Below are 20,543 nucleotides of genomic sequence, written 5' to 3'. Positions count from 1 at the left end.
AGTTAAGAGCCGCGATGCACTGGCGCGTGATTTGAGTTATGGCGCGCGTATCGCCGGGGATGTTGGGGCGCAGCTCGAGGCAGAAGGGCGAGGCAGAGGGCGACCTGGCGGGGACTGTGCCTGCGCCGCCTGCCATTGACTTCTCGGCTGAGAGCTCGGACCCCAAGCGTGATGGTGAGGGACGGGCCTGGGCGTCTAGGTAGAAGGAGCAGCTCGTGGGTTTTGGAGAATGTGTGTCCAGTTCACTTCCGTTAACCTTTGAGTAGAAAAGCCATAACCGTCAGAAAATCCTCTCACCTTCACCAGGAAAAGAAGAGGTGTCAGAGGAAGACTCTCCCACCCGGTTCAGAGTTACTCTGATTTGGAAAATGACGCTCAGCGCACGGCTCCTGGAGTCGTCTCCCAGGAGCCGAAACCGAAGGATCGAAGCTAACGGGAAAAAATAACGGCTTTGGGTTACAGTTACCAAGAGCTGCCCACAAATAGGTCAATTCATTTAATTCTCGTGTAACCTTGCAAGGTTGGGTGAAGTGGGATCTTTACAAATGAAGAACTGAGACAGGTTAAATAATTCGTTTAAAAATCATAGCTACTAGTGGTGGGACTCCGTGTAAACAAACTGGATACGATGTTACTTAGCGAGTTATTTGTAATATCGGAGACGCCTGTTTCTCCCTTAGCTGGAGGCATGGCCAAATTATGGACTATCAAGTTACAAAATACTATGTTACACTAAACACGGAAGTTGCCCAGGACATAGTTCGGAGTGGAAAACAAAATGCAAGTTTTGCAGAAAATGTGTTTTTAGCCATTGTTTTTGCAAAACCAAACCCTTTCAAAACAATGCTGTTCTATTGTAGTACACACTTATCTATGTAATTGAATAAAGACTGGAGTAATATACACTAAACCGACAGCTGTGTAGGGGAGGGAAGGGGGAGGCATAGGGATTTAAGAGAGTTATGGTAGAACAGAACTTTATTCTTACAAAGTTTAGTAATTTGAGAAAAAAATCTGCCTGATGATGTGAGGATACAAGGGTTATGATAATATGGACATAAAAATAGAGGTTCTCAGGGGCCTCCAAAAGGACATCAAAAGTCATTTTTAACAGTGCAGTATTTCGTTAGTCTCACGGAGCTTTGAAAAAAAAGAAAGTTACCTCAAAACTGCCCTTGTTCTACATTACATGGCTTATATTGGATGGAAACTAAGAGGCGTTAAGTAAAATTAGATATCTTTTCAAATATGCACCCTGATATTTTCAGTTGAAATATTTTATAGCTTAACTTTATAAAATGGTGATTATTATTTATATAGTTATTCATTTTTAATATTAACAACTCACTGAAATCATATATCTGACTAGCCCTATATAAAAATTGTTAAAAACACTTAACATCTCTTGCATGTTGCACTGGGGTTGACACCCCACAACTTAAAAGAGAGAAGTCCAGGGATTGAAATGGGAGTGACACACTCTTACTAGCCAGTATTCACGTTAAATCACCATTTCAGGTGTGTCTATTGACAAAAGGAATATCAAGAAAGGATTTTGGCTTGAGGATCCTTTAGTAATTGACCTTGTTTGGGGAAGTAAAGAGGAAAGCAGAAATAGATGTGCTTACCGGAAAAGTCTGTTCGTCTGGGACTTGTCATCCCACATTGGCAAGACCAGATCGAGTGAGGGTTCTGATCCTGATGACATCACAGCTGTTGCCTGGTAGCCAGGCAGATGAACAGAATCTTCAGAAGGCATTACCTTAGGCTGTTCCTTACCCTGATAAGAGGCTGGAAATCTAGTTAAGCATGTGTATTTATTATTGCTGTGTAATAAATTACCCCCCAAGCAAGCATTTTTTTCCCCCAGTTTCTGAGGGTCAGGCATCTGAGCACAGCAAAGCTTGGTGGTCCTAGCTCAGTCTCTCCTAAGGTTGCTGTCCAGCCATTGTCCTGCTGCAGACATTTTAGGGTTCTAGGGAAGAAGACTCTGCTCTAAGCATGCTTCCATGTTGGCAGGCTTGGATCCTCATCGCCTGGGCCTCGCTCACAACATGGCGTTGTGTTTCCCCCAGAAGGAGGGATGAGGGAGAGAAAGCAAGGTGGCAGTCACAGCATCTTTTAAAGTAATCTCAGACCCCTTAGACCATCAGTTCTCCATATGCTAACCATCATACAAACTAACCTTAGTACACTGTGAGTGGGAACTTGGAAAGGGTGTGAAGACATAGGCAGAGATCCGTGGGGGCCATCTGGAACGCTAGCTATCAAGGTGTCGTACCCTGGGTCAGACTCTCATGCTCCCTGAGCATCGCTAGATACCTACAGGTGGCTGGAGCTGTGAGAGTGAAAATAGAGGAATTAGAGACAAACTAGAGAAGATTGGATCCCAGTGTGTCACTTGGACAATTCCTTACCATGAGATGAATAAGTAGTTAGGAAAGATGATAAAATGGATCCAACCCCCAGTTTTACACAGTACACTAAGCACCTTATTAGTGACCTTATATACTTAAATATCTGTTTATTGATCCATCAAACAGTATCTTCTAACTCCCTATCATAGAGATGAGAAATTTATACCTTCTCCCATCTCATTACCTGCAAACATGCATGGATAGACCACTAATTTTATTAAGGTTTATAGCACTTTACCTTCTCTTTGGTAATCATCATTCTTGATGTAACAGGATAATTGATAAATGTAGCTACTGGGGACATTCTCTGATGTTGCTGATGTGTCTTTCCCAATAGGTGACAAAATCCATGTGAATATTGATGTGAAGGTTTCACATTAGGGTGCTTAGTGATGGGGAAGGTGAGGGACTGGGTAGGCATTTGTGCATACACACCTGTACACACACATCCAGACACATACAAACACACGCATACTCTGCCAAAAAGAGGGGGCCTTCCTCAGGGATGCCAGCCCCCACTTTGAGATCCCCACCCCTGGCATGAAGAAATTTCCATCTCTTTAGAAAGTTTTGTTTTCGCTTCACCAAGAGGAAAAAGCTATACTGTACATGCAGTATATGTGGGGAAGGTGGGTGAAGACCCTTTGTGTAGCCAATGGCCACCAGTTGTTGAGTCACTAAGGTTTCTGTCCCGATCCTTGTGTGACTCTGTCCCTGCTCTGGAAGCTGTGACCTCAGCAACCATCGCTGCTCTGGCCCCCTCTCATGAACGCTGAAGTCATGAGTCTTAGTCATCTGTGTGGTCCCATAGACTGCTGCGAGAGTGATGAGTGAAGACCGCAAAGGAAGCCTGGGGCAGCTCTTGAAAGGCCCTGTGGGCCTTACAGAGGAATCTAAATTTTGTTCTCACAAGGCCTGACCGGTTCTCCAGCCACTCATGCTTCCTTTCTCTTCTCCTGGCCTCTTTCTTTCTTTGAAATGAACTAAATTCATTCCTACCCTGGGTGTTTGTACTTTCTCTCAGGATACCTCCCAGGTCTTAATATTGATGATTTCTTTTTTTTAAAGAAACGTACGTTCAAAGTGTGCGTGTATGCTCAGTTGCTCAGTCACATCTGACTCTGCGACCCCATGGACTGTAGCCCACCAGGCTCCTCTGTCCATGGGATTCTCTAGACAAGAGTGGGTTGCCATGCCCTCCTCCAGGGGACCTTCCCAACCCAAGGATTGAACCTGCCTCTCCTGTGTTGCAGGTAGATTCTCTACTGCTGAGCCACTCAGCAGTAAAGCCTACAGGTACAGAGTAAGTACCCTTTATATTTTATTTCATTTTATTTTAAAATACTTTTTTATTTATTTGGCTGTGCCAGGTCTTCATTGTGGCATGCAACTTTTACCTGTAACTAGTGAAATTTGTGCATCTTCTATGTTATGGGCCTTACGGGATTCCTTTTTGGTTACTGATACGTTTAGTATTGCATGTTTATCTGTATCATGTTTCTATTTTCTTTTTTTTTTAATTAATTTGTAGGCAGCCTTGATATATTCTGGCCTCTCCTTGTGGCTCAGCTGGTAAAGAATCCTGCAATGTGGGAGACCTGGGTTTGATCCCTGGGTTGGGAAGATCCCCTGGAGAAGGGAAAGGCTACCCACTCCAGTATTCTGGCCTGGAGAATTCCTACAGTCCATGTGGTCGCAAAGAGTCAGACACAACTGAGTGACTTCCATTTTCACTTTAGATATATCCTGGATATGGAATAAAAATTGACTCATGTTTTAGACTTGGACAAATGGGTGGATTATGTGCTAGTTTAAATAGATGGAAAAAAAATAGATGGAGAAGGAGAGTATAAAAGTGTTAGGAGGAACATTAAGAGTTCACTTTGAGACAAATTCGAGAAGCTTTTAAGCCATCTGAGAGAACAAGTCTGTGTTGCAGAGATACATTTGGGAGTTGTCAGGTTATTGGTGGTATGTAAACTGATAGTGATGCACGTGGTTATCTCCTGAGAATTTGGGGTGACATGACAAGAGCCCTACAAAATTACACATTTGGAGGAGGATCCAGAAAGAGATACTGAGATGCTGCTGCTGCTGCTGCTAAGTCGCTTCAGTCGTCTCTGACTGTGCGACCCCATAGACAGAAGCCCACCAGGCTCCCCCATCCCTGGGATGCTCCAGGCAAGAACACGAGTGGGTTGCCATTTCCTTCGCCAGTGAATGAAAGTGAAAAGTGAAAGGGAAGTTGCTCAGTTGTGTCGGACTCTTAGCAACCCCATGGACTGCAGCCTACCAGGCTCCTTCGTCCATGGGATTTTCCAGGCAAGAGTACTGGAGTGGGGTGCCATTGCCTTCTCCGGATACTAAGATGAAGGACCAGTAAAACAGAGAACTAGAATTGTGTGATATTGTGGGAGCCAAGAGAGGAACGTGCACCTCCCCCCCACCCCCAATTTTTGCCTGTGTGTGGTTTCATTGCACGGTTGTACCCTAACTGCTCTTCTATTTGGAATTTGGATTTCAATGCTTTTCTGTTATAAACTATACCTTGGTGGAGATATATACACACACACACACACACACACACACACACATATATATATATACACACCCACACATATACATATATATATATTTGGCTTTTTTTTCTTTTGGTGGACATTCTTGTATTTATCTTTTTTTCAGCACTCTGTTTGCTTTGGTTATACACCTCTATATAGGTACAAGTGTGTGCCTAATTAAAAGCTTTTAACTATAAATTTCATGTCATTTTCTCGAAAGGTTGCCTTCATTATATTCCCACCAGAATGAGTTTGGTTTTTTTTCTCTATTCTGGTGGTGGTTGAAAAAAGTGGTGAGAATCAGATAATGCATACCAACATTTTTAATGGTTGCAAAGTGTGCCACTGTATTGATGTTCATCATTTATCTAACCAATTATATTGTCCTGTTTTGGGTGTCATAATTAGTGTTGCAATTAATACTTTTTAAGCTAAAACTTCTTGCTCAGTCTTAACCTGTTCCTTAGGATAAATTCCCAAAAGTGGAATTGATGAATCAGAAGTATTTGCATTTTTAAAGCTCTGCACATTTATTTATAGATAAATCACCCTCCTGAAAGGCTATGCCTGGTCCATCAGCAGGGCATGGAAAGGCTAATCCCTAGTCCCTGGGAGTTATTTGAAGAACTACATCCTTAATTGCTTCTACCACGGTGAATACACCAGTAGCCTATAAGGAAGTCTTGTTCAAATACATTTTTTTTTTAAAGAGTAGATTAAAAAGAATTCATGGTGGGATCTTATTTCCCTCACCAGGAATCAAACCCTCACCCTGACACATTGGAAGGGTGGAGTCTTAACCACTGGACGGCCAGGGAAGTCCCTCAAATGCAATTCTTAAACAATACCATTTTTGCACTTGGCACTGGGGTTGAGCACACAAATCTGAAAGGAATTTTTTTTTGGCTGCGCCAGGCCCCTTGTGGAATCTTAGTTGCGACCAGGGATTGAATTTAGGCCGCGGCAGTGAAAGCACCAAGTCCTTAACCACTGGGCCGCCAGGAAACCGCCTGATTGGCTTTTTATTCCAGCTCTGCTCTCTGATCTGCGGTCTAAGAATTAACTTCCAACAGCATGGCGCCGGCGACCAAGTCATCAGAGACATCGGAGAGCAAAGAGGAGTTTTGCAGCCAGTGGCTTCAAACCACCTTTGTTGATCCGGTGTGGCCATGGGATCACTTCGAAAAGGCTGTCTAGGTTTGAAATTACCTCAGTTGAAAGTTGTCTCAAAACCAGCGGAAAATTTATTAGGCTGATTCACTCTGGAATCTGGCTGGCATTTCCCGTTTTGTGGTGACCTAACGGTTCACCCAAACAGGTTCAGTTCTCGTTGATACGAATCCTGTAGATGCTTCCGATTTTTCTAAAAAACAAAACAAAAACAATAAATGACAAAGTCACCGACGTGTCCGCAAAAAGTAAACATTTGGATCAGAGTCCCTGCAGACGCCGGATTCTTAGACTAGCACTGGAGTCCTGGCAGGAGGTGGGAGAGCGCTGACTAGCTGGGTGTTCAGGTCTCGAGGGCAGTGGAGCCGGACCGCGGGGAGCGCAGGCCTGGGTCAATCCCGGCGTAGCGGGGGGAATCCCGCCACCGCCACAGCCATGCGAGGACCAGCCCACCCGGCGCCGGCACTAGGGATGCGCCGGCGCCGGACCAGCCCATGCTTCTCTCCACGGAAGCGGGGCAAGGCCCCGAGACGGGGCGTGGCCTGAGACGGCGTCGCTCGGGGCGGGGGCGAGACAGGTCTTCCGCCTTCCGAGGGGCTACTTCCGGATCCGGTGGCGACCGCTGGAAGGGCCGAGTGCCGCGACGCCAAGCTGCCTGGCGGGAGGGCTGGCTGACAGGCGTCCCGCGGGAGGGCTGGCTGACAGGCGTCCCGCGCGCGCGCCCGGCGATGCCGGGGGGCGTTTCTGGGGTCGCGGAGCGCGAGGCGGAGGGCGACGCGGCGGGGGCCGTACCTGCGCCGCCCGCCATCGACTTCCCCGCCGAGGGCTCGGACCCCAAGTATGATGGTGAGGAACACGGAATGCGGCGGCCTTCCCCGCCCCCGTCCACCTTCTTTCTCTGGGCCGGCAGGTGACTGCGAGGTTCGGCCCAGGACCTGGACAAGTTGGGCTGGATCCGGGCCGGGCCTGAACGCAGCCCAGCGGTGCAGTGTCGGGGGCGGGGGGGCGGGCGGGCAGTCTGGATTAGGAGAGCTCGTATTGAAATAGTTGTCTGCAACCCGCTCGATCGTTTCCCTTTCTGCTCCGCGGTTTTCCTCTGCGGCCTCGGGGCTACCGACGCGCCAGGCTGTTTTTTTCTCTCTGGCTGTTTTCCAGCTCCAGAGCCCCGGGGCTCAGGTGATGCGCTTGAGCCTTGCAAACTAGTCGAATGCAACTTGGCAGACCCTATGCGCTGAGCAGGTTGGGTTGAGTTTTCATTGGTGGCTTCTCTTTGTCTTCTGCTTTACTTTCGCGTAGCTGAAGAGTTCTCATAGTGAAACAGTAAGGACATCATCCTCTTCTGTTAAGGAAGAAAGCGAAGTTTTCTGGAAGCTTTTGGTTACTAGGAGATAGGGCGTAAGTTCGCCAAGTGGTTCATAAAGCGAGGGGTGCTTATAACATTGAGTCTAACCAGTTCAAAATATCTAATATGTTAATGACAGTGCAGTAGGCTCTTCAGTGGCAGCCAGTTGTTTTGGCAGTTTTTTCTTTGTTCTTGAACATCGGGGTGATAGCAGGAACTTTTCCAGAATTGCAGTTGGTGTCAGAAGGGAGGGTGGTTTTGTGTGGACTGTTTACCGTTGTAACATTTGTAATTGCCTGAGCCCTTGCAGACATCAACAGAAGGATTTGTGGTGATCATGACAGCGGTATAATTTTGAGCAGAACTAAGATTAAATAGGGGCCCAAATGAAGCGTATGATAGGTAGTATTTGTTTGCTCTGCTTAGATATTGGATAATTATAAAAATAGTTAAATACTTTAAAAGTTTAATTTCCTCAGTAAATATATTGATGGTGATAGTATAAGTATCGCTATTCTGTAATCCAGTAGCAAAAAATATCCCAAGTGCTCAGAATGTATATTTTTTTAGTGAACACTTTGAAAAAAATTGAAGTATAGTTAATTTACAGTGTTGTGTTAATTTCAAGTGTACAGCAAAGTGGCTCAGCCATACACACACACACACACACACACACACACATATGTATGTATATTCTTTTCCATTATAGGTTGTTACAAGATATTGAGTATAATTTCTCATGCTGTAAAGTAGGTCCTCGTTTATATATAGTAGGGTTTATGGCCATTTTTTAAAATTGTGCCATAAATGAATGCATCATTGATTCAGGAAGGTTTTTACTTTGTGGTAGTTCAAATAGAGTGATTATAGAGAATATACGTTAAGTTGAAGCCTGGAACAAATATTAACATGTTGCAGGGGATTTAAAGGTGCAAGCTGAGTTGAAAAGGTCTCAATTTATTCCATAAATTCTTCAATTTTCACCCTTATTACTACCTACCATTCTTGATAAGGAGAAACGAAAGGAGACTGTGATAGTGATTTGGGTAGGCTCTTAGCATAGGACAGTTGTAAGATAATTATTTTTAAGGGAAAAACTGATTTTTTCCCACGTGTATCATATTCTAAGAGCTCGGTAATACATAAAGCGTTATGTCGAAGTCCTTGCTGTAAACAGGCAGGTCTGTTCTGTAACACTGTGATAAGGTTTTCTGCACGCTGAAGATTATTCTTGAAGGGAGTGATCTTCGATAAGCTTCTAAAAATTTCCTTCTCCTTTGGTTACTCATGATACCGCTGTATTTACATATTGCCTTTTCTTTCACAGAGAAGAAAAGAGAAGCCCAGAGGGTCCAGACCTACACTGTCTTTTTATATGGAAGGTTAGATCTGTGAGAAATCCTAGTTTCATTTCTTTTTTTTTTTTTTCCTAGTTTCATTTCTTGATATAAAAACAGAATTGGTAGATGACTTCTCAGCGAGTGTCTGTGCTGATGTGAGGAGGTTACTGTGCCCAACAGTGGTAGCGTTAGAAAAGTCACAGTCTGTATGTAGCCAACGCCTGTGTCCTTTTACAGCTCATCTAGTAGGGATTCTCCTCCAACCATCATCATCAGTCTTTGATCAAAGTTTTTGCATGTTTTTTCCCCACCCCTGTGGAAAAGCTCGCATTAGAAGGAGGGCCAACAGTAAGCCTATTGGCAGGCTCATTAATTTTTCTTCTCTCATCTGACACAGGTATTTCTGAATTTTTACCTCTGATTAATCCTTCACATTCTTTAATTTGGATCATACTTTCCTCAGGAGGTTGAATCAGATGATTCCTTTCCTGTTTGTCTTACTCCCCTCTTACTTGGCAGAATTCTAGAACTCTAATTCACACTGGGCCTGGATCTTATTTCTTCCTGTTTTATGGGAGAACTTGACCTCATCTTTCCTTTCAGCCCCTTACCTCTTTTCTCTGGACCGTAACTGTGAAGTGAGAGACTTTCAGCCTTCACCTTCATTTCCTGTCAGTTTTACTCCTTCCTGTGTTTGTGTCATATAGCTTCAGGGTGTCTGAATGAGGATGGCTACAATGACAAGTGCTATATGACTAACGGAGGAATAAGCAATTAATGATTTGAGGTCTGTCTGGCGGAGGCAGATTGAGCTGGTTATAATTATGCCTCATAAGGACAGTATAATAAAGGGGTATGCTATAAATTCGGTAAGTGGATTTAAAAATGTTGTATCTGTTCATCTTTTTTTTTTCATTTTTTACCATCTTCTTTTTAAAGTTGTCACTTTCTTATTAGGTTCAGTTGACTCTGATGAGCAACCATTTTTTTTGTTGTTTTTTATTAAAAAGTAGAATTTTCTTATCATAGAGGATAGGGATAAGGGTATATAGAAGCAGAAAACACTCCTAAAAAAAAAAAAAAATCTCACCACTGTTGGCAATTCAGTACTTAAAAAAATTTTTTTCACATTATAGAATATGTTGAAAAGGTAGAGAAGTCTGAAGAAGAAACTAAAAAAGCCATGACCTCATCCCCAGAGGTTACTCTTTGTAATTTCCATTTACAAGCAGTACGTTTTGGTTTAGCTAGGGACAACTTTTTGGGTGAATTTTGCATTTAAAATATTTGTCAAAGAAAGGTATTCTGAATAGATTAAAGATTTCTATCAGAGTATGATAGAAACATTGTCTGAATAGGATAAAAATTTAGAGAAAGCATCAGAAAATTTAAAGGCATAATGGAAAGAGAGGGGAAAGTTCCCTTTACTCCCATCTCTGAGGAGACCTCACTGCTAAAAACTTGGTGTTTTTATTTGTAGTGTTTCCTGAAAGGTGCTATATACCAGGTAGATGCCTAGATACTAGTGGTCAAACAGGCAGACTATAAAACTGCTGCTCACTGTAATTTCACTCTGTAGTTTCTGTCGATGTGTCATTGAAAACACAGGGGGGCAGAGATTTTTGGCTGTTTTGATCTTTCTATTCTTTTTGTGTATATAGATCAATATAGCTATAAAATAAATATATTTTAAAATTGTGATCATAGTCTGATAAGCAGGTTGCTTTTTAAATGTGAATTTGTGGACTTCCCTGGTGGTCCAGGGGTTTAAGACTCCGCCCTGCAATGCAGGGAACATGGGTTCAATCCCTAATCTGGGAAGATTCCACATGACTTGGGGCAACTAAGCCTATGCACCACAGGTACGGAGCCCAAGCTCTAGAACCCGGGAGCTGCAACTACTGAAGCCCGAGAGCCTAGAGCCTGTGCTTCACAACGAGAGAGGCCACCACAATGAGAAGGCTAAGCACCAGAGAAAGCTCACGTGCAGCAACGAAGACCCAGCACAACCAAAAATAAAATAAAATAATTAACTTTAAAAAAAAAAAAATTTAAAAATTAAAAAAAAAAAATGTGAACTTGTATTACCATTTTCTTGTGATAAATTAGCCTTTAAGAATGTTATTTTAAGATGATCACATTCTGTACTATCATTTATTTAATCTTTGCTGTTGTTGGAAAACAAGATTGTCTTTTTTTTTTTTTTTACCATTAGATATGATACAAGGTTTGACCTCTACTTGATATATGTATTCATAAATCTTTGTTAATACATGATTATTTCTTTAGAATAGATCTGTGGAAGTGGGGTTTGTTTGGTCAAAGAAAACATTTTTTTAAAAAGTTTTGATGTATTTTGCTAAAATGGTGACCAGAAAGGTTGTGTTGGTTTGTATGAAACTGTCTTGCCTCACCTTCATTAGCTTTACTAATATATGTAGCTAATAAATTAGTTACTAATTTATGTTCTGCTTCTTTTTGTTTTTTTAAAATTTTTATTTGAGTATAGTTGATTTACCAGGTTGTTTTAGTTTCAGGTGTACCACAAATGGACTCAGTTATACAGGTACAGATATTCATTCTTTTTCAGATTCTTTCCCCATATAGATTATTGCAGAATATTGAGTAGAGTTCCCTGTGCTATACCATAGGTCCTTGTTGCTTGGCCTACTTCTTTGACTTGCTACATTGTTATTTATGATTATCTTTCTGTATAGGATCATTTATTGATACAACAGGTACATAGTATTCTAGGTATATAACTTAACAAATTTTCAGTACTTTGAGGTGTTGCCCAGATCACCTTGGACATATGTATTTGCTGTGCTTTCTTTATTTCCTTGGTTTATCTTTCCAAAAGTAGAATTGCTGGGTTAAGGTTTGCACATTTGAAATTCTACAGTGTATTGCCAAAGGTTGTAGACACTTACCCCCTTGGGTTTGAAGGTGTCAAGTTTTCTGTGCTCTTAACCATACCAAGGATTCCAGACTTTAATTACCAATCTGTGGTTGCCAAGGGGAAGGGTTTGTGGGAGGAATGAAGTGGTAGGTTTGGGTTAGCAGATAAGCTTTTACATATAGAATGAATAAACAAAGTCCTTCTGTATCACACAGAAGAACTGTATTCAGTATGCTATAATAAACCATAATGAAAAAGAATGTTAAAGAAAATATATATGTATGTATAACTAAATCACTTTGTTGTATAGCAGTGATTAATCCAACATTGTAAATCAACTATACTTCAATAACAATAAATTTTTAAAAAGTTGTCAATCTGATGGCACTGTTTCCAAACTCTGGTACTGTGGTTATTTTACTGTTTATGTGTTACACATAATCTAAGGTCCTCCGTTTCATAATATGTATGTATTACTTACTAGCTATGTTAAGCCTTTTTGAATTTTAACTGTGCTTCATTTTCTTACTAGCGTGTAAGCGCTCTTTATAAATATTGTCGCCTTTTCTTTCTTGACACATACAGTACAGATTACTGTGTCTGATTTTGTGGTTCATGTTTTAACTTGAAGATACCTTTGTCTATGGAGATGTTTTTACATGGCACATTTTCCATTCTTTTTCTTTCTCATACTCAGATAATAATTATTCATTTAAAATGAATAGCACATCACCATTCATGCAGGTCTTTTTTGAGCCCACCTACAGGTCAGAGAGGAAATTGGTGAATGAACTCTCAATTTGAAAAACCTCGGCTCTTCCAGGACCTTCAGTGGTTTATAGAGAAGCTCGGAGCAGAGTGTGGAATGGGGACGATTTTGTTAATAGAAGGTGTAGGGTACAATGGGCCCTTTTCTGCAGAGTATTTCCAGCTGACTGGGTCAGTAGCTTTTGAGAGTTTGAAGTGCCTCATCTTTCCTCCAGCAGCTCCTCTTACCAGGTTTCACTCTCATTAACCTCTCCTTCCCATTCCTAGTATTTGAATCCTGGCTAGTCCATTTCTTTCTTATCATCTCTGGGACTTGTTCTTTCCTCCACGTTTCTTCACTTAATTCCTCTACTAGGCTCATCCTGACTTGGTGTTGATGTTTGCGTGTCTCCTTCCAGGCTCCCCGTCACGTGTCCGGAACAGTTTCCTCACTGTTTCCTGCATTGTGTTTTTGACCTATTAAATGATGTGTTTAATAAACGGTGCATGAGAACTTAGGACTTTCTGCTGTAAGTGCCAACTCAGCTGCCGGCTTGATCTTGTTTAGTAGAAGGAGGATAGGCTTGGGAGTCTGTCTGAGATGCCTGCTTACTTGTTCCTCAACCTGTCAATGCAGCGTCTGCATCTGTAAAATGGGAATGGTCACATAGGGTTTGTCCTCACATGAGGACTAAATGAGATCTTGCATATAAAACACATGGTCCAAACGTATGTAGCACACACTCAGCATAAAGGTTCCATCCTTCCTCCCTTTCCTTTTCTTCACGGCCAGACTTCTGGTACTTCTGGTTGGAAGGAAGCCTGTTCCTGCTTGTTTGCTTGCTGAAATATTTATTTTCCATTTATTCATTTCTACCTTTGCACACATCATCACTAACCAAAACTTCCTCCTTGCCTGCAGTGGCATCTTTCTGCTAGTGCTTCCAGACTTGCAGATTTCAACTCAAAGCTCAATTCCAGATACTCTGTCTTGATTAACCCCAGTCACCTAATGTTTTGCTTTTTATTTCCTTAAATTTAAGTAGAGTCTTTTGCTAATTAGCATATGCTTTTTCTTTCATTGTGAGACATGCTTGTTGTTGTTCAGTCGGTAAGTTGTGTCCAACTTTGTGTGACCCCATGGACTGCAGCACGCCAGGATTCCCTGTCCTTCGCTGTCTCCTGGAGTTTGTTCAAACTCATGTGCATCGAGTCGGTGATGCCATCCAGCTGTCTCATCCTCTGTCGCCTCCTTCTCCTCCTGCCCTCAGTATTTTCCAACTTCAGGATCTTTTCCAACAAGTTGGCATTGGATGGTCTTCCCAACAGGTGGGCAGAGTATTAGAGCTTCAGCTTCAGCATCAGTCCTTGCAATGTATACTCAGGGTTGATTTCCTTTCGGATTGACCGGTTTACCATTTCTTAGATTTTTTTTTCCTGTTTTCACTTGCAGAGTCTGATGTTCCCGCAGAACTCCAGGTGCTGAAAGGGCCCCTGCAGCAGCCCACCTTCCCTTTTGCAGTTGCCAACCAACTCTTGCTGGTTTCTCTGCTGGAGCACCTGAGCCATGTGCACGAGCCAAACCCACTTCGTTCCAGACAGGTGTTTAAATGTTAGTAAGAATGAATTAACTTTGCTAAATGAAACTTGTACAGATTCTATGTTGTTTGATGCCATGGGTCTGAGAGGCAGCCTTGTATAAAAATTTGAAATAAACCTTAATAATACATCTTGTAAATTTATTTTGTATTTTCCTTTGGGTAATTCCTTATGAATGTCGTTGCTGGGAACCCCAAAAAAGATTAATCACCATAAAATTGTGTGTATCTGAGTAAATAAAAGGTAGGTCTTTTTGATTTACAACGTGATAATTCATATAGTTTTTGAAGATCTGTTATGGTTTAGTTGGTGAGCAGATACGTGAAAATCCCAGGTACTGATTCTGAACCTGTTCTTGACCAAAACGCTGAAACAGTTGTGACCAGTTGTCTTGACCCTCCAGCTGGGTGTCTTACAGTTCACTCCTGACACTGTTTCCCTGAAGTTCGAGTCAGCTCCCACAGTTGAAGGGCTTAGTCCACAAGACTGTCCTCATTTCAGATGCCAGTTGCAAGCAGGAGGTCCCTGGGTGGTTGGGTTACCCATGCTTGTGGCTGACTTGGTTCCAAATTGGGGGTTCCTGTTGCCCCTCAGGTTTGATAATTTGCTGTGACAGCTCACAGCACTCAGGGAGACATTTTATTGCTGGCCTTTCTAATAATTGTTTTCCATGTTCTTCTTACAGTACTTTGTCAGACCTTTATCAAAATGGGGCTACTGTCGTCCTTCACCTGCAGCGATGAGTTCAGCTCGTTGCGGCTACATCACAACAGAGCTATTACGCATTTGATGAGGTCAGCTAAGGAGAGAGTTCGCCAGGTAAGCACTGAGAAATAAATGTACTCGGTGTGTGACAAAAAACATCCTAATTTTAAGAGAATTATATTTTAAAGCATTATGAAAACCTGATTATAATGTGTTTTTTTTAATATATATGTAACAGGTTTAATATTAACTTTGTTTATTCAACAGGTATTTATTGAATGGCTCTTGTGTGTTAGGCTGTCTTATAGGAGCTGGGTTCAGGTAGTGAACAAAATAAAAGTCCCTGCCCTCAGGGAGCTTATGTTCTGATGAGGAGGCAGTAAACAATAGAAAAAGAAACACACGGGGTGTTAGTTGGTGGTGTTAAGAAGAAACATAAAGGAGTAGAGGGCTTTGAAAATGTTGGGAGGCGCTGTGTGAACTCTACATAGCGTATTGGAGTGGGCATTGCTGAGATGAGAGGCAGGAGCTGAAGTTGAGGACTGAGCCATGCAGAGGGGTCTCAGCCTGGTCTTTGGGTGGCAAGAATATAGTTTATTCATGAGTGATCTTTCAGGGAGAAATCTTTAATTGCAAACTCTTAAGTGATATCGAAAAAGCCATTGGATGGGTGGGTGTATTTTTTTAAATGTTAATTTGAGCATTAGGAAGTAGTAATACAACATTGAATTTTGGTAGATTCCTTATTCCATGAAATTTTCAAAATGTTTTTTAAAAAATAATTTTTTGGTTTTAGGGTCCTTGTGAGGATAATTCTCATATCCAGAAGATCAGGTATGTGTTGAATACTTTTATGACTGTGTAAGAGGTAAACTGATCCAAAAGAAATCAGTATTGAGAAGTAATCCTGAATTAATCAGAAATTAGTATTGGGATTAAAAATAATGTAGTTAGGGTAGTTCATGAAAGTTAAAAGCTTTGTAAGATTTCTCATTCTCTTTTTGACCCTCCCCCAATTCCTTAGGGATTCTGTAAGCCCCGCCCTTAATTCAGAGCACTGACATCCAGTCCCTGTTAGGGGAACACCACTGAATTTCAACTTCATGTAGGAAATGCTAGTTTAAAACCTGTAATTTGTTCTGAATCATTAAGAAATTTAAGTAAATTTGTTGCTGAACTCAACTAGTCAGCTGCTGCCTGTTAGTCATCTTTAGAATTCCTGTTTTAAAACAATAATAATTTCTAGTTGGAATACTAATTGCTGGTAAAATACTTAAAATTAGGTTAACGATCCCCTTGCTATCTCTGTTATGCTATTGATTTGCTTATTAGCAGATGCTTTCTTCATAGAGAATGAAGAATTTCATTTTAGCTCATCCTTTCCAAATCATTCCTGCTTAGTGATAAACGAGGTTTCCCAGGACAGTAATACAGTGAGCATGACCTATCTTAGAATGTTGTGGTTCTCTCATGTTTTGGCATTGATTGATTGGTTATGTTTAACTTTCAGAGCAAGGGAAGTAGCCTTTGAAGCACAGACCTCACGTTACTTAAATGAATTTGAAGAGCTAGCCGTCTTAGGAAAAGGTGGATATGGAAGAGTATACAAGGTGGTTTTCCACATATTTGTTCTGACTTCCTCTAAACAACGTATTGTATTTGAAGGTGTTTTCATTGTCATTTAAAGTGCTCAAAGGAAATTTCCAGAAATTGTGTATTTTTTTATTAAGATTTGTCATTTGTTAAGGATGTGGGCAGGTTTTAAGTTTTTCCTAACCATGTTGGTTATTTAGGGGGAGTCTGGAAACCTTTTGAGTTTTGTTCTATGGTTAATTTTTATTTAAAAATGTATTACTTGAAACAGTTATTTATGCTGCTGTGTTTTTCACAGAGCTTTTTTGCGAACATCCCCATTCTTCAAACATAGAGCTTCTAGGAGTTGGACTCTCTGTCCAACTCTCAGAACCACGACATTCTCAGTACTTGAAAAAACTTTTAGTCTGGCTGACTGTGGCTGACTTCCCTAAATGTAGTTAAGAGGATTCACATCTGTAGTGTAATTTTATCTCTTTGACTAGTTTGGATTATCTAAGGTCAAGTTGAAAAGAACTGTCTTTGTTCAGTTGGAATTTAATGGTATAGTTTACTTTGTCTTTTCATCTACATTTTAGGTCAGGAATAAATTAGATGGTCAGTACTATGCAATTAAAAAAATCCTGATTAAGGGTGCAACTAAAACAGATTGCATGAAGGTATGATTTAAAACATTTACTTATTTTGAATAATTGAGTATTTAGGTCCTTTTGAAAGAGTTTGTGTGTGTGTGTGTGTATTTGGCAAATAGTAGGTTGTATGGTTTAACAATTTACTAAGAATGCATTACAGTAAAATAAACATCAAGACTTAATTTTTTTATAGGCACTTCAGATTGACCACATTTCTGGGTCATTGCTGGGGAAGTTAATTTTTTAAGTAAACTATTTATATATAATATGTAACAGGTTTGTTAGGAAAAAGACAGATGCTCAATTCAGGTCCAGCTCCTCCCTGACATGCTGGGTGGTCCTGAGCAAATGACCTAGTCCTCTAAGCCACTTCTGTCTCTTGCTCTTGAAATAGTGGTGACAAGTATGGTTTATTTACCTTGGAGGGCTGGACTTAACTTGTAGGAATGAAGTGAGAGAATGCTTATGTATGAACCATGAGAAGTGTAAAGTACCATACGCATGTAAGGTTTTTAGTTGCTAAACAACTGCATTTTTGTCCCACAAAACTATTCCCATCATTTTAAGATCGTTTAGATTCCTCGTACAGAGGGAACAAGTCATTTTACCCCATAAACATATAACAGATTTGTCAGTAGAAGTCAGCTCTGAGTATGTATCTTCTCCAGGTCCTGCGGGAGGTTAAGGTGCTGGCCGGTCTTCAGCATCCTAATATCGTTGGCTATCACACGGCCTGGATAGAACACGTTCACGTGGCCCACAGGCAAGGTGAGCAGCTTTAGAAGACACAGTTGAAGGGCTGGTGAATTTTGGCCTACGGGCCTGCCTCTCTTGCACATTCCACAAGCTGATATATATATTTTTTAAAGAGTTAGAAGGAATCAAAGGAAGAATATTTTGTAAGGATTATGTGAAATTCAAATTTCTTTGCCAATAAGAAAAGTGTGTGAGAACCGAGCCTCACAGGAGTGCATCCGCCCCCGCTGCTTTGGCACTCCACAGCAGAGTGGCATGGGGCAGCGGAGCCCCCGGGGCCCACAGAGCCTGAAATGTTTACTGTGGGTCCTGGCCCGTGAGTTCACAGGGCCCTTGTATAGGTGAACAGCTCTGTGTTTATCTGTCCTAAAACCCGCCAGTCATTTGACTAAGCTCGATGTATTTGCATTTTACCAGAAGGGCATGACATTTTTAACTTGTAGTCTCATTTGGTATTAGTTACATATCTTAGCACTGCCTTTGACTATAAATTAGAAAGCTGAGCAGCTTTGAAGACTCTTTTTTTCTCTTCAGCAGATAGACTTTCTCTCCAGTTGCCATCCCTGGAAGTGATCTCTGACCAGAAAGACCCGAGGTACGCGTGGGCTGCTGCATCTTTTCATGCAGTAGACGTTAACGTCCTGTCACCTCCTTGGGTTGCCTTTTGCAACCAAGGAGCTCAGGAGTGTTTTAGACTTTCTTCTTTTCTTTTCCTTCTTCTTATTTTTATTACAAAATGTTAAACTGTCTTCTTTCTCCTCTCAAGTGTTTCCTGTCAGTATTTTTAAGTAATTACTACTGCTAGACAGATTGGCTGTCTTTTTTTGTTAGTTTACCAGTAAGATATACATACAGCCTGGAAGGAACAGTTGAGGTAGTACTCTTGACCTTTTTTTACATTGATTTTTATCTTTACTTTTTTTTCCCTCTGCAGCGCTCATTATGAGGTTAAAAGTGATGGAAGTAACAGCTCATCCATTATTTTTGCCGAATTGACCTCAGAAGAAGAAAAATCCTTACGAGAACCTGGTGTTGAAGACAATCAGAATAATGGATTGGTGAACTACAGCTCCAGTGTAGTCGCCAGAGATGCTGGTGACTTCGAATCCTCACTTGAGCTCCGCGAAAGTGATGTGACTGATGGGTCTTCCAGACCCATTGTTGGGCGTCGGCTGCCGCTTCGGCATAGCTCTGACCCAGAGGAGAACTTCACATCCACTGAGGAATCTTCTGAAGAAAACCTCAACATGTTGGGGCAGACAGAGGTAGGTACCTTTCCCAGGAACTGCAGATCTGCTGTTTCCTGGTGGTGATGGCGTGGAGCCCTGTGGTTAGATCTGGCCGCCCCCTTCCGAGGCTGGCTCCCTCCTTGGCTTCTCCTCCCCATTTCTCCCGTAGCGCTCCGGTCCTCGTGGTCTGTGTCATTCCTCTTGTCCCCCCTAACCCGCGGCCCTGGTGTTTGGCCTCCTCTCCTTCCCGCAGTTAATGCGCGCCCTTTCATGACCTCCTTGCCCGGGCCCGTTCCTTCTCTAGACGTTTCATATGTATACCTCGGGGTGGGAAGTATCACGCACACTCTGTTTTTGTGGTATGTTAGCTTCCTACTCTCAAAATGTATTTATGGAGAAAGATTTTCTGTCTTTTGGAATCTGACTTTAGAAGACTGTCCTAGTGGGGTCACCTGGTCATCTTTCAGGGTCTTATTACACTAGTTAGGATTCCACTGACAATGCTTGTGAGACCCCCACGTGCTCTCACCTTCACTGAGTAACATTAACAGGGTCTACCCATAGTCTGTCGTGTTGGGATCATAAAACTTTAGACACCATCCATATATTCACGTAGAATTAATTCTGGCTGTCCAGGAACACGAGGCTCTGTGCATGTGTTTTCAACGAAGCACAAAATTTGGAGTAGGTCCCCTGAATTTTAAAGGAGTTGAGTGTAAAGGACTTTTCATCAGAAATCCTTTCATTGCTCTGTAATACATTTGAAAGTCTTTCTGAATGGGCTGCAGTGAGCTTAATTGTTGCTTACTTTTTTCTTAGACAAATGGTTAATTTCCGTTCCACTGAAGTCAGACAAAGCGGGTGTACACTCTGGGGTATCCATAGAGTGGTGGAATACCATACAGTCAGTCCGATACTCTATCTTAGCTTTAAAAACTATATCGTGAGAGCAGACTAAACAGCTTTGGGCCCACGGCCTCTGTTACATTTGAGAGCTTCTTCCGTTTGCCACCTACCTAAGCCCAGCTGGGCCTACCCTCCGCCACTCGGTGATGACATCCCCTCTTCGGTATTGCTGTATTCCTCCCATCCCCTTCACTCTACCTCGGGCTTCTTGGGTAGGCCTGTCTGTCCAAGCGCTCTGCGCACAGCCGACAGCCCAGCCCTCGGCCCAGAGCTGGCGGGGAGCCTGTGGTGACCGCCATCTGCAGATGGGCGCCTGCTCCGTGTCGCCCCCTAGGTGCAGTACCGCCTGATGCTGCACATCCAGATGCAGCTCTGCGAGCTCTCGCTGTGGGACTGGATCGCCGAGAGACACGGCCGGGGCCGGCAGAGTGCGGAGGAGTCCGCCTGTGAGTACCGCGGCTGTCCCAGGGCCTGGCCAGGAGAGACAGGCAGGCAGATCGTCTGCTCCGGATGCTTGAGATTGGGGGGAGAAAAGAAAATCACAGTCTTAAAAGCAAGTAGGTTGTTTGGAAGTTACTCAGACGATTAAGAATCTGCCTGCAATGCGGGAGACCCGGGTTTGATCCCTGGGTCAGGAGGATCCCCTG

General features: G+C 42.3%; 1 protein-coding gene across 6 annotated transcripts in view; it reads left to right on the top strand.

Moving 5' to 3' along the window:
• The window catches only part of EIF2AK1 (eukaryotic translation initiation factor 2 alpha kinase 1), a 32,802-nt gene continuing 12,259 nt past the window's right edge, over positions 1 to 20,543 (top strand). Inside the window, exons 1-10 of one of the 6 annotated variants that reach the window (XM_043915327.1) lie at positions 1 to 174; positions 13,930 to 14,088; positions 14,761 to 14,894; positions 15,577 to 15,614; positions 16,291 to 16,390; positions 16,952 to 17,032; positions 17,674 to 17,773; positions 18,296 to 18,356; positions 18,696 to 19,026; positions 20,231 to 20,342. In XM_043915327.1, the coding sequence (XP_043771262.1) occupies positions 39 to 174; positions 13,930 to 14,088; positions 14,761 to 14,894; positions 15,577 to 15,614; positions 16,291 to 16,390; positions 16,952 to 17,032; positions 17,674 to 17,773; positions 18,296 to 18,356; positions 18,696 to 19,026; positions 20,231 to 20,342 (1,252 nt within the window). In that variant the 5' untranslated portion in view covers positions 1 to 38. Of the gene's footprint in view, positions 175 to 6,744; positions 6,995 to 13,672; positions 13,806 to 13,929; positions 14,089 to 14,760; positions 14,895 to 15,576; positions 15,615 to 16,290; positions 16,391 to 16,951; positions 17,033 to 17,673; positions 17,774 to 18,295; positions 18,357 to 18,695; positions 19,027 to 20,230; positions 20,343 to 20,543 lie in introns of those variants that run through there. The other 5 variants (XM_043915325.1, XM_043915324.1, XM_043915329.1 and 2 more) reach the window with 5 other exon arrangements.

Source organism: Cervus elaphus, chromosome 10 (assembly GCF_910594005.1).
Source record: "Cervus elaphus chromosome 10, mCerEla1.1, whole genome shotgun sequence".
NCBI classification, from domain to species: domain Eukaryota; kingdom Metazoa; phylum Chordata; class Mammalia; order Artiodactyla; family Cervidae; genus Cervus; species Cervus elaphus.
The sequence above is the reverse complement of the archived record's forward strand: the minus strand, read 5'-3'. Positions and strand labels throughout refer to the sequence as shown.